Source organism: Papilio xuthus, unplaced genomic scaffold (assembly GCF_000836235.2).
Source record: "Papilio xuthus unplaced genomic scaffold, Pxut_1.1 DF827714.1, whole genome shotgun sequence".
In the NCBI taxonomy this organism is placed as follows: Eukaryota; Metazoa; Arthropoda; class Insecta; order Lepidoptera; family Papilionidae; genus Papilio; species Papilio xuthus.
Window position 1 is genome coordinate 3388397 of NW_013530935.1, and position 14061 is coordinate 3402457.

Below are 14061 nucleotides of genomic sequence, written 5' to 3' on the forward strand. Positions count from 1 at the left end.
AAATCTACTTCGACCCATCCAACAAAAAGATGCATCTCATAAGAGATGTAACTTTTTACTTTGGATAGATAGATTTTACTGTTTAAAATTTTACAATCAAATTGTTTTATCAATCATCAGGTAACATAAGACATACATTACAATCACATAGTTAAAAGTAACACTAAGAATTATCTTAACTACATTCACTTGCCCCTAGACTAACTGATCGCAAATAAGAATTGTTTCAACACATTCTATGCCGCAACTTTGTTTTATAAAATGGACTTGCCAGGTATGTCAGCGCAGAATGTGTTATATTTTCAATGACCCGCATTCATTCAACAAACATAGAACAATTCTCTTGCAACCTAACTCTTAAGAACCCTTTCACAATGGCGATCTCTTATAATAATAGTGAAGACATCTAAAATATATTTAAAAGAATTCAGAGTTAATATTACAAATGAGAATATGAGATATTTTGCTAAAAGAAATATAATCATTACAATACTTTGACAAAAGGCTCAATTTTTATTCTATTGAGTAATCATTTAACACAAATATGCAACTACCTTTCAATTGAACTTATAAAGGACAGTTTTAAACATTTTATAAAACAGTTTATTCCAATTTCATTTTACACAATTATACGGCAGAGTCAGAATTGGTGAAATTGTTTGCTTTATTCATCATATATTTTAGAAAAGCACAGAAAGAAAGAGATAAGTAAAAATTTTATGAGAAAAAGAAGGTAATTAAGGATTTTATACAATAAATATATAACATCTTAAATTGTATTTAAAGTGCCAAAACTTGCAAGGAATAAAAAATAAATTTAAATTTTTAGTTGTATTGGCAGTGATAAAAACAAAAGGTTAATAGCAAAATATCTCACCTTCTACATAAAATTACAGTTTTATTTTAATCACTCCCTGATCCAGATTCCGACTCACTGCTACTGCCACTATCGCTATCACTGTCCGAGCCGCTGCTGCTGTCGCTACCAGAAGAATCTGAACTGTCTGAACCAGAGTCGGAGGAGCTGCTGGATGAGCCAGAACAGTCTGAACAGTCCGAGCTAGCGCGTTTCTTTTTGCTTGGAATCTTGCATTTGCCATTGCTGAAAATCATTCAAATTGAGGGTAGGTTCTTTTTTAACAAAAATTTACAACTATCACTTTATCTTCCACTTGTCACAACATACAGTAAAAAAATGGACAAGAGATGGGCCAAACCACAATATTTTTCTCGCTTATGGAGATTATCCATCAGAACATGACTATAACTTTCACTTATGGAGGTTTCGCACCTTTTCAAGTTCGACTTTATTATATTTAAATAGTTAAGTAGAAATTATGGCCATACATATGGCTCCCCATATAGGAATACAATAAATATTTTAGAATTTAGTCCAAAGGAGTTAAAAATCACATTTCACAACATCCTTAATTCTAATTTTAAAGTTTAACTACATAGCAACTATTTTTTTATCTACCTTCAAGTGAGTGTTCTAGAAATAACTATATGGAAAATCGTACATGGCACAAATATAACAAAATTTACCTGCACTGGCCTCCTTCTTTCTTTTCTAAATTCTTTTTAAGGATCTTTGTACGTGACGGTCGAACCAAAATTTTTCTTTTTCCCGTGCACTCGTAGCTCCAGTGTCCATACTCCAAGCATTTCTGACAGCGGATGCCTTGAGGAAACGCCGCCGCCAAAGCTGCTTGCCTGTTAACAAATCGAATTTAACATGAGACATATGAAATTTAAAGTATTGTAAAATGAAAATTCAAAGTTTTACTTTTTCCTCTGAGCTTGGTGTCTGTTGTAAGTTCCCAGCGTCATTTTATTTTGACGGTTATACAGAGATTCAAATCAAAATGCTTTCCTCGATGTCGCAGTTTGGTATAAAATTTGAAAAATTCTACAAGACAACGATTTGTAAATAGTGCTCAAACAGCTCGGCAAACACAAACGAAACGAAATTACAGGTTTGCGTCAAGCGTAGCCATCACGCATTTTGTTTTTTTCTTTTCTGTCAGATTTCACAGCTTCGCATTCGGTATTTTTACTTTCCTAGTAACTATTAAGTTTTATAGAACTTGATACTATACAGTTTATTTCGTTAATATGATAATATTGTTTTAATTTATAATTTTTTTAATGTGTTATAAATGACAAAATACATATATATAAATAATACACAATTTTTTACATTGATGACTCATCATTCTAATATTTTTCAACGATTTCTGTCAAATTTGACAGAATGTTGACAGTTTACGCGTGGAGGTGTATGAGTGATCATCTGTACAAAAGTTGTTTGTATTTGTCGAGTGTGAACTCGTAATTTTAGCCCAAGTTTTATGACACCTAGAAATTAAAAACTAGGTCTTTGAGATGTCCGAATATAATTTCGCAATAATAATATGTCGGATTGGTATTGGAGGGTGATCGCCTTGAAGGCCGCCTTTGCACTTACATGTTTAGTTTCTTATCTTAGCGCTGATGTTACGATACAGAAGTTACCGTTTTGTAATCCTCACAACGCAAACGGTGCATCTGAGGAGTAAGTTACTCTTAAATTATTAATTATAAAAACTTAAATGTTACATGCTTCCATTCAAATCTTATGAACATGTTTAGACAGGAATCGTCAGACTTTCGGCTGAAGTGTAGTCTACACTATTGCTTTTTTATGTTAAGATAACATATATTTTCAATTGATAGAATAATCCCGTGCTGATATTTAAATGTATAGTTTAATTTGTATTTAAGATTATGCAGCAAAAACAAACATTATCTAATTAACCGCGACCTTGATATAACTGCAACATAAGTTTTGTTAACATTCATTCGTTTTGGGTATTTTGTTTTTGTAAATTCATTCATATTTTAATATATGTGAATGCTTAAATTTTTCCATAGTTAAAATAAATAACCTTAATTACAAAACAATAGTCATTTACCTGGGTTTAACATAATAACATTTGCATTCTTTTCCTCATACATCTTTTAGAGGTAAAGATTGTATTTTGATTGTATTGTGTAAATCATTTAAGATGTTATTAGATTGCTGTAATCTTTTTTGCAAAGTATCTTAGCACTGTAAAATAACAGATTTGAAATTCATGTTCCCTCCAGAAAAACATCCATGTTTCAACCTTTATAAAATACAACTTTATGTTAATATATTAAAATAATAATACTATATATTTATACAACCCAATGTGTTAATATTTACAGTTTAGTAATTGTTAGCACTGTAGATGGAAAACTGACTGCATTCTCTACAAAAAATGGAATCAAAGCTTGGGATGTTGAGACGCAGCCATTGCTGTCATCTAATCTGCATCATGTGGAGGTAAAACTTCAATTTAAATTTAGCAATTCTATTTTCGTTGTATTTAGAAAATTTTAAAAGTAAACAGGGAGATTTAATCTTGTTTTGCTTTAGTTATTAAAACTATAATATTAAAATAACATATAGCTTATGTTATGTTCAGAAACAAAATTAATCTCTTATAGTAAATTAGCTTTTATATAGTTCTTTTCAAATATCTTGGCAACCCAATGTCATTGCTGTGCAGTGCCCTTCCCCGGCACCCAGCTACATCCTTACATACCTTAAAGTTTCTGTGCAGTGACTTGAGTAATATTTAATGTTTGGTATTTTTTTTCTAGTTGAGTGCTGGAGGTAAATGGGTGCGTCTAGTACCATCTTTACGTGGCACACTATACAGTCTTAGTGGAGACACTATTGAGCCATTGCCATTTGATGCCGACCAACTCTTATCATCATCATTTAAGTACTCCGATAACTTGGTAATAGCTGGTAAGATCACAGTTTTATGAAAATTTATTTTGTGTTTTAGAATTACAGTCAAACCTGAATAAGCGAGTCCAAGGGAACCCAATATTTTTCTCGCTTAACCCGGTGTATAAATTGTTTTTTGCTAACTAACAAGATTCATAAAGATTTTTTAATAAAACTGGCTAAAAACAAAATTATGTCAGAATTTATTGTGAAAAAAGTAAAATAATATGCAAATTACATGTCCAAATCAGTTAAATTAACATTAGACTTAAATAATGTAATAACATTTTAATTATAGCACTTTGTTAATAGTAGTGATAATGATTTTTAATTCTCAATTATTAGTTATTTTTAATTAACTTGTGATACTTCCTTTCTTCATTCATTGCATACAAAACTTTAATAATGATTCTAAAGATTAAGATATTAATTTACACAAAATTTCATATGATTAATGTATACAATTTTATCTTATCATATAGATAATAAAATAACAACAGACTTTAAATTTGAAGGAAATTATTGTTTTGTCTAACTACTGTATTTATCAAGATATCTGTTTATTGATAACTATGATCAATGACTATATTTGTATTAGTATTTTCTTACTTCAATATTTATAGAGAAGCAAGGTAATCTAAAAGAATTGTATTTAGATTGAACTTTGTTAAAATATATTAGGTCTATAACGTTGCTCCCGCGGTTTTCCAGAGATGGCGGTAGTAGTTGAAATATATTAATCACAAATATCGAACAATTTGATTTGACATTTGTTAATATAACCCTACTTTGATTTAATTTGTGTTTGGCGTCATAAATTTTTTATAGATATGTCCGAATTTAGACTAAATTCTCGTCATTTGCGGGAAGTATTTGTTTTATTTCAATATGAATTTTTTCATATTGAAATCCGGTGATTATCTAGCCGTGCATTAAAAGAAAAACGGCCTCAATATAGCATAGAGGTTATGATAATGCTAGACCTCACGTTGCCAAAGTGGTGAAAAATTATCTCGAAACGTTGAAATGGAAAATTTTACCTCACACACTTTCGGTGACTAACACATGGTGTGGCTGACCAGCTCTTAAGCTCGTATAAAGAAGTGAAAAATTGGATTGACTCATGGATCTTATCGAAAGATGAAGAATTTATTCGCCGCGGGATTCGCCTGCTGCCCGAGAGATGGGCCAAAGTGGTATATAACGAAGGACAATACTTTGTAACTTAATGTATGTAATCGTTTTGCAGTAATGAAGCTTCAAATTATGTAAAAAAAGGCGGGAGCAAAGTTGTAAACCTATTAGGTATTCATAGTATGAGAAAGTTCCTAAGTGATGAATAAATCTTACGTTTTGGTAGACAACACAAAAGATAGTTTAGACATCCAGAAAGTATAAAACAACTAGGTATTAAAAAATAATAACTAGTAGCCTATCTGTCTCACCAGACCATGTACTACATCTGTGCCAAACTTTATCAAGATCCATTGAACTAATCTGCAGATACCGTCTAACACACAGTCATCTAACCATAACAAACATTCATATTTATAATATTAGTAAGATGTATACATATTTATAACCTATTATTTCAGGTGCAAGAGAAACGCTATGGTTGGGTATAGATGCTCACACAGGAACAGTGATCTACGAATGCGGGTCAGCGGGCTGCAGCAGCGAGCAAACTGCTGGTGCGGGTCGAGAAATACTGGTGCTACGTCGACAGTCCAGTACAGTAAGAGCCCTTGAGCCACACTCCGGACAGGAAAAGTAAGTTCAAGTTTTACTGGTAAAATTCATCTTTTGTTATTAGAGAGTTCGGGTATTGGTGAACAGTTGAAGGTAGACTACCATGTCTAAAGACTGTCTGGCATAGGACAAGAGGAGAAAGTATAGTTTAACTCGGGATGAGGAAATTAAATTGATACTTAACTATGGAATGTCAGTGTCTATTCTTCTAGTCCTCAATCGACATTTCAGTAATGTGATCTTTTGAACCAACCTCGGGGTAAGAAAATTGACATCATACTTTTTTTATTTTTTGTTTTTCCCTTTTGATGGCACTGCTCACTGATCTTGAGCCTTCAAGATATTTGAAAAGACTTTTACTAGCCATGTCCTTCGTCATTTTCAGATGGAACTTCAGTGTGGCGGAGCACCAGCTCGCTGTCAGTCGTCGGGAGTGCATGGGCGAGAGTGTTCCGCCCAGCCCAGTTACTGTAGGCGTGGATATGCCCGAGGGCGTGGTCGCCGTCCGATTGCCTGGCTCACAGAAACCATTGTGGCAACAGAAAGTAAGTGAAATATCTCGAATGATATTTGTTTTATTGTGGGTTTCTCAGGCTAAAATCTCCGTATAATTTATAATATATTGTTATCTCTGTGTTGTTAAAGATATCAGGTATGAGGATATGCTTTATAGAGAGATTTCGGTCTCAGAAGTCCACGATTATTCTATCAACCAGTGTCAATAGTTAAATTGCATATTTATGCCCGAGGATTAGTCTAACAATTATTTGAATGAATGAATTATTTTATTCCAGCTGGAAGCTCCTGTGACGAGCATGTGGCGGCTGCAGGGCGGGACACTGCAGCACGTGGACGTGCTGTTGCAAGCTGCGCAGGCACTTGCTGAGCCCGACCTCGTCCCACCTTCACTATATATCGGAGTACACGATAGACAGGTCTGTATTCTTTTAAATATCAAATCAATTTACTTAATTTTGGCATTAAATATGTTTTTGGTTAAAAAAAGTTATATTTAGTTTCCATTTAATTAATAATAATAATTAATAATATTAATAATAATTAGAAGTCTATGTGTTCTTCCAGAGTATGTTCTACATTTATAACAAATTTCTTCAAGATCTATTTAGCTGTTCTGGAGATACATAATAACAAATATCTAGTTTTCACATTTATAATATTTGTAAGATTTAAAAGTTTTTCTCATAATTCAGTTTATACAAAATTTCAGCATGTTTTATAAAAACTCATTCAGCCAAAGACAGTTTTCCAGCTGCCTCGTTCGCTGGACTTGAATAATGTAAATTGGGCATTTCATATTATATAATTGTTAGTAAATCTGTATTACACAGCTATACATCCAAGAGAGTGTGATGTACGCGCAGAAGGTGGAAACATCAGTAGCGACGAAGCCCGTACCCTGGAAACTGAAGGACTCGCGACCACTCCTCAGCAAGGAGGAGACTGCGCTGTCACTGCAGGATGACCCTCATCTCTCACTCGTCACATTGTATAGGAATCCCGGACAAACTGGTGAATATATATAGAAACAGACAAGCCTTAATTAGTAGCCTGTGTTCTTCCAGACTACTTTCTATGAGAAATTTTAGTAAGATCCATGCAGTTGTTGGAGATATCTTTTAATAAAAATCCATCCATCCAAACATTCACATTTAAAATATTTGTAACATTTGGGACTTAAAAAAAAGACAATCGTCTGTTACTGTAACTGTCGCGACTCCATCCACGCGGAATTTAAAAAAACTTAATAATTAATCCACATATTCTTCCAGACTATGTTGTCCATATGTACCAAAATTCATCAAGATCCGTTCAGCTGTTCTGGCGATACCTTCAAATAAAAATCCATCCATCCATCCAAACAAACTGCCGCATTTATAATATTAGTAAAATTGTCGTCGGTTACATTTCAAAAGTTTTTGTAGTCAAACCTTGACAGGGTAGTTAATGGACCGTTAGTTTCTCGCTTATGTAGGTTTCTCTAACCCAAGTTTCTCGGTTATCCAGGTTCGTCTATAAAAAGTGCTGAATTTAAAGTTTACTTATCCTTGTCATCAGGCAACCATGGCTTGTTCCTTTACATCCAAGAGACGTGTGACCAAGCTGTCCAAGTAACCGACGAAACATTCGAAGTACCAGACGTGGTACTTCCCAATAACAGCGAAAACCAATTTGAGCATCATCACGTCCACGTCCACGTCTACTCCCTCTGGTTCTGGTGGAAAGAAGTCTTCCTTATTACTGTCAGCACCGCGTTACTCCTGAACCTTCTCATCTGGCCCAAACTCTTTGCTCCGAAACTCCGACCACCAACTCCTCTACCTATGAACCAGGAAGTCATAGTTGTGGAGAGACATTACGAAAGACCTCCATCGAATAATACTAAGGAATATTCTGGGAGATATGAAAATGATTTTACACCATTACGATGTTTGGGTCAAGGAGGTTTTGGTGTGGTTTTTGAAGCAAGGAATAATATAGATCATTGTTCTTATGCTGTTAAACGGATTACTCTGCCGAAAAGGTAAGCAAAATTTCATATAACACTATTTAATTTTTTTTGCACCTGAATATACCGAAACAACGAAGCGATAGCTGGCCATGACCTTTAATCAACGAAGGATGAAGTTACAGAGGATGTTTCCTCTTCCTATGCCCTCTTCTGTCTAATCTACTTTCATTTCCAATCATTTATTCATAAGGAAAAGGTGATAAGCAACATTGACTAAATTAAGCCCGGAGGTTTCCGTAGAACATATACTCATCAGACTATACACGGAATTGCTTCTACTTGACACGTGTTTTCTGTGCATCCAAGAAATATTATTGTTGTAGAATCTACTGCTGTCAAATTTGTTGATTTAAAAACCCTAAAACTTGCATTTTGAACTGTTCAGTTTCAATAGATGTTTATTCTTAAACTTATAGAGTAAAATTATTAGTTTTTCTTTTACTATTATGTTGTTTCAGACAATCGAAACGCGAACGTGTATTGCGCGAGGTGCGTGCACTCGCTAAACTAGAACATGAGAATATAGTGCGGTACTTCAACGCCTGGCTTGAAGAGCCTCCACCAGAGTGGCAAGAGAAAAGAGATGCTATACTCATGCGGTAAGAACTATTTTGTGTTAGCATTTATTGGAATAACTGAGCACGTCCGCACGCGTTGGTGACAGATGTTTAACTGATAATAGCGCCATCTATATAAGTCTAATAGAAAAGTAAGAATGATGCGACGAAATATTTTATTCTTTATACCTTTTTAGGCATTTTTGTTTTATTTATCTAAACTAACTGTAGAAATAAACATAAGCCACTATTTGATAAGCTGACTAAATCTCACTTTATGTTCACACAGAGATGAAAAATTCTACTTGTTATAGAACATTACGAGTCTTGTCATTTAAATCTCTCTCACATATCTTAATGTAGACAACCGTAACATTACCAATGGTAAATCTTTTATATCGTAAGATTTAATTAATGTCCTGTCTTAATCGTTAATTAAAAAAACTAAAAAATTTAAGTAATTGTCCTGTCTTAACATATATTAAATATATTTAGTTGACATGTATATTTAGTCGTAATATTTATACCAGTGAATTAGGCAGTATGTCAGTGTTGAGCAGCGAGGAGGCGAGCTCGGCCACCCCCAAGTCCCCACACAACTCACCCAACAAGTCACCCAAGGCCGACAGCGTCACGCTCAACTTACACAAGCCACTGGATCACTGTATTGATGCACTTGACTATGACAAGCAGCTAAAAGAACCAAAACGACATAGGTAATGTTAGTTTTTTTTAATTTAGCAATAGCTAGTTTTGGTACTATTTAATCTATGTGTAAATGAAATCCATCCAATCCATTGAGCATCGGTGGCTCAGGGGTCAAGCACTTGACCTGCAATCTGTAGGTCCGGCGTTCGAATCCCGCCATGTACAAATGTTTTTTTCGACTTCTAAATTCCAAAAAAAAATGTGTGTAGTCAACCACCCTACACTGAATCAGCGTGGTGGACTATGGCTTAGTCACCCTTGATTAAGCTGATGATGATGAAATGATATCCATAAATCACTTTGTAACTATGGGTTTAGCCAGCAACAAAAGGTTATTTTTAAAGAGTATCAAAAATATTTTGTTCATTCATCTATGCTAGTATTTGGTTATCTTCTAACTAATATTATACATGCAAAAGTTTGAATGAATGGAGGTTTGTTAGAAGGTAGATCTCGCTAAAATTTGGCATTGATGTATAACATAGTCTGGAAGGACAAGGGCTACTAATTAAAATTTGTCGAGCGGACAGAGTCGCGGGCGATAACTAGTGATTTCATATATTAGTATAAAATTATCTACTTGATGGTGAAAACCGTTTTGTAATCCGTTTTTTGGTTTAAATGTAGTTAGCGGACAAACAAAGCTCATGAAAGGTTAAATAATTTTCAGATCTCTCAGCTGTAACGATTCGTTTAGTATTATATTTGACGAGGACGCGTCTAAAATATCAGAGACATCAAAAAAACATACAAACGAAACGGAACCTCCAAATATCCTGACCAAAGATTTGCAAAGCTGGGACAATCATTCCTCCATCTTGTCTAAGTCACCAACTGGGTTTCAAAGTGAATCTAAAAAAGGCATAGATGATGATTCGTTCATTGTATTTCAAGATAAAAGCACAAAAGAAAGGCAGGACCTTTCTAATAAGATAATAGATAAAGTAAAGGAATATGACGGATATGTGAAGACGGACTCCTCCAATCATAGTAAGAAAAAGGTAAATTTTGATTTATATTATAATTATTCATTAATGTACTTATGAATCAAGTGAATGTTTGGATGGATGTATGTTGGTTGGATGGTATCTCCGGAACGGCTCAACAGATCTTGTTGCAATTTGAACATAGTCTGAAAGAACACATAGGCTACTCATTAAGTTTTTTTTTAATTCCGCGGGGACGGAGTCAGGGTTGACAGCTAGTAAGCAATGTAAGAGAAAAATATCCCATAACATCCATTCTTATTGGAACATCGAGAGTTAGTCATATTCCTAATAAATTCCAGAAAGGACATACACGTCATTGGTCGTTGGACCTATGCGTGCAGGAGGCGGGGTCGGGAGCGGGAGCAGCTGGTGCGGGGGCAGGAGGCAGTAAGATGTACCTCTACATCCAGATGCAGCTGTGCCGCCGCGACAGCCTGCACGACTGGCTGCGACACAACAGGACTTGGGACGCTCGCAGGCAGCATGTCAGTTATATTAATTATATAGTGCGAACTTATGTCTCTTACATAAGTTCATTAAAACATATTGTCCCTGTCATTATCTTTACAAAAATGTAGGTAACGTTAAATGGGGATTTTGGTCTCGGAATCCAACTGTTAGTGAAAGAATTGCTGCTATTATGGTTAGCTTTGTAAGAAAATAGACGTTAAGTTTACATTATTCCAGTGTTCGATCGATACCAGTATTAGATTACAATGGACGAATGACAATAAGTTAATATTCATGGGAATGTACTTTTTGAGTTTGTTGGACTGGAAAAAGCTACATGCAGCTACAGCCTGACAATCACACTTTTTGGCATTTAAATGGGGACCCCTTGTGTGGTCCTAATAGCTTATTAAAAGCAGTACTTTAGTTAAAAAAAAAGATTTCGTATCTGATAAAACTATTTTCTTTACATTCCAGGCAAATATACTGTTCAGTCAGATAGTATCGGCTGTAGAATACGTGCACTTGGCTGGTCTCATCCATCGCGACCTGAAGCCCAGCAACATCTTCTTTGCGCCGGACGGGCGCGTCAAGGTGGGGGACTTCGGTCTCGTCACCACAATGGGGGACAACTCGCAGGATGGGGAGCCCACTGAAATTGATGTGTACGCCAGGCACACGCATCGAGTCGGTAAGAAAATTACATATTTATATGACTTTATTATTTTTATAAAAGAAGACAAATGCATCAAAATCTTTCTCTGAATACACAGCTTCAGCTGCAAACAGCATTAGCTGCTGCAAGAATGGCCAGCTCCATCAAGAGTAGCATAAAGTGGAAGCTATTTTACCTTTCTTTGAATATTGTGTGCTGGAGGCCAATTCTAGTTCACTTTCTTTAGTCTCTATGTTGTAAGGGATGAGAAGGGGAAGTGGACTTGACGGGGGAGGGATTATAAGAAGAAATATTCTCATTCTGTACATTCAATTTTTTATTTACATGTTTTGGTAAATTGTTGTAAAATTATAGGTACGCACCTCTACATGTCACCAGAGCAGGTTGTGGGCAGGCCTTACAATTATAAGGTGGACATCTATTCACTGGGGCTGGTGCTGTTCGAGCTGCTGCAGCCATTCGGCACTGAGTCGGAACGTGTGCATTGCCTCATGCGCCTGCGCAGCGGAATATATCCTGATACCTTCCAGCATACGTATCCGGCTGAGGTGAGACCATTTTTAGATGCAAATTTAAGGAGTTGTTAGTGACTGTTGAACTAAGGGTTATGTCGTTCTTCTAAAGCTATTTAAAAACAACTTAGTTCAAAAGATGAGAATCTAGCTTAAATATAATCTTTTCTGTTATTTATTACTTGTGTAGCAATTCAGTCAAAGATCATAATTAAAAAGCTCGAGGTCGCTAGCGAGCTGTCATAATTTAGTTTGACTTGTGCGGGTCAGATAGACTTTTCTTTTATACTACAAACCATACAATCTAACCCATCCCGATTATTTTGTCTTATTAACTGGGTTTCTTAGAGACCGTAATTTCCGTTTAAAACATATTGTCATCTATGTTTTATCGAAGATGACAGGGATAAAGATATATTTTATACGGAGATTTTGGTCTCAGAAACCCACGGTAATTAAGTGTTAATATAATTATAATATAAATTTCCAGACGGAAGTATTAAAGTTGATGCTGAGTTCTGAGCCGTCAGAACGTCCTACAGCGAGTGGAGTGCGTGCGCGTGCGCCGCTCTACCAGGCCACGGACGAACGCTGGCACTTCACTCTGCCCGCACTGGCTGGAGAACAACGATAGATACATACGTACAGGATTTATATATCATTTTATATATAAAAAGGAGCTAACACAACATAAAAAGTATAGAACCATTGAATTGTCATATCGGGGCAAAGAATACCCCTGTACTTGATTATTATCTACTCAAGTTATATTTAAAAATACTTGTCTTAGTATTTTTTACATTTCTCCTAATAATTTTCGGCTTTTTTATTACCTGTTTATTTGACTCAATGTTTTTTCCTGTTATGTGTTAAAATAACTTTGTGGCATACTTATTCCAACTTAGTTAGGTTTCATAAAATTTGAATTTGAAAGCGTATTTTTTTGTCTTATTTATAGTTTTCTGTATGAATGCTTTGGTGCCTTAAAGTATTTTAATGTAGCTTAAATATAATAATCATATCAAATCTTTTGTTTACAATGTAATTTACTGTTACTGTCCAATTTAATTGTTAATTAATTTAAAACAACACTATTAAGGTACAATTCGTAATATTCGTCGTCTCTGTTTTTTCAAAGAGAATGAAAGAAACAACATTACAAGGATCGCAGCTTTGGAGTTCTATTGTTAAAGTTAATTTATCGATGGTTTCCGAGATCAATATATGTATAAAACATATCGTCTTTCCCATTATTAACAGAAGAGATAACAATATTTTTTATATCAAATTTTGGTCTCAGAAACCAACCGTTAGTAAAATTACTTTTGCATAAGTAATCATTATTAAATGTTATTTATCTTTGGAATAACTGTTAAGTTATGAATTAAATTTTGTATTTATACAAAGTTTAATCTATACTGAGGTCAGTTGAGACTTCTTGACAACGTAACATTCTTCAAATATTAACGAAAATTCAATTTTTAAAGTAAAAAATGTAAATGACAATAATTTTTGGGCTTGCAGTATTTTTTTTTCATTTGGACAATGTTACTTTGTCTAAATGCAGTTATGTTTCTAGTAGCGCCATCTTGTATTTTTTGTGATATGAATCAATGAGATGGCTCTATTTGAAATTATTTGAATACCAAATATCATTTTCATGATCTAAAATCAGTCGTCCATATAGTTACTTCACTTAATAATAATTAAAAACTACTATATTTTAGGTTATTTTAATGACAACTAATTATTATATAAATATTATAACTAGATAAGTGAACATCCAGTGCTATTTATACATATATATGTGCATTGTGTTTACACATATATAATGAGGCTTTATTTACTTCATTCATTTGTATATGATGATTGCTGGCAACTATTTTTTGTATATTATGTAAATTCAATTTCGTACTAAAATTTCATGCATAGGTTGTCAAAATAAATCTTAGTGGATCGGAACATTGCAAGAGTCGCTGCGCACTTTGTTGGAATGCGAGGTGGAGGACACTGCGCAGTGCTCAGTTGACCTTGAGCCAAGATGACTTAAGAAACAAAATTTAACAGCATTTTAATAAACAGTATAAA

At 34.5% G+C, this 14061-nt stretch overlaps 2 protein-coding genes across 3 annotated transcripts; one reads left to right on the forward strand and one right to left on the reverse strand.

Annotated features, from left to right (window-relative positions):
• Positions 1-791: 791 nt before the first annotated feature.
• Positions 792-2032, reverse strand: LOC106116585 (zinc finger CCHC domain-containing protein 10). Its single transcript, XM_013310464.1, has 3 exons — positions 1787-2032; positions 1546-1713; positions 792-1102 (listed from the first exon to the last, which is right to left on the reverse strand). The coding sequence occupies exons 1-3, from the start codon at positions 1828-1830 to the stop codon at positions 904-906; spliced, it is 411 nt and encodes a 136-aa protein (XP_013165918.1). The 5' UTR covers positions 1831-2032; the 3' UTR covers positions 792-903.
• Positions 2033-2269: 237 nt separating this feature from the next.
• LOC106116788 (eukaryotic translation initiation factor 2-alpha kinase) lies at positions 2270-13233 on the forward strand. Of its 2 annotated transcripts, none has more exons than XM_013310805.1 (15): positions 2270-2554; positions 3232-3349; positions 3670-3820; positions 5398-5572; positions 5937-6096; positions 6346-6486; positions 6901-7081; positions 7628-8093; positions 8540-8680; positions 9169-9354; positions 10017-10347; positions 10635-10820; positions 11263-11476; positions 11816-12009; positions 12464-13233. In XM_013310805.1, the coding sequence occupies exons 1-15, from the start codon at positions 2415-2417 to the stop codon at positions 12605-12607; spliced, it is 2928 nt and encodes a 975-aa protein (XP_013166259.1). In that variant the 5' UTR covers positions 2270-2414; the 3' UTR covers positions 12608-13233. The 2 variants fall into 2 exon arrangements, with proteins under 2 accessions (XP_013166259.1, XP_013166260.1); XM_013310806.1 differs by having other exon boundaries at positions 9181-9354.
• Positions 13234-14061: the final 828 nt, after the last annotated feature.

What these genes read in the sequence shown, in the direction of transcription:
- LOC106116585 (XM_013310464.1), bottom strand. Translation starts at nt 1,830, where the DNA reads ATGACGCTGGGAACTTACAACAGACACCAAGCTCAGAGGAAAAA. An exon ending in CACCAAGCTCAGAGGAAAAA is followed by an intron (nt 1,714 to 1,786) that starts GTAAAACTTTGA and finishes ATTTGTTAACAG; the next exon opens with GCAAGCAGCTTTGGCGGCGG. An exon ending in AAAGAAGGAGGCCAGTGCAG is followed by an intron (nt 1,103 to 1,545) that starts GTAAATTTTGTT and finishes AATGATTTTCAG; the next exon opens with CAATGGCAAATGCAAGATTC.
- LOC106116788 (XM_013310805.1), top strand. Translation starts at nt 2,415, where the DNA reads ATGTCGGATTGGTATTGGAGGGTGATCGCCTTGAAGGCCGCCTTTGCA. An exon ending in AGAGATGCTATACTCATGCG is followed by an intron (nt 8,681 to 9,168) that starts GTAAGAACTATT and finishes TATTTATACCAG; the next exon opens with TGAATTAGGCAGTATGTCAG. An exon ending in CAGGCACACGCATCGAGTCG is followed by an intron (nt 11,477 to 11,815) that starts GTAAGAAAATTA and finishes GTAAAATTATAG; the next exon opens with GTACGCACCTCTACATGTCA.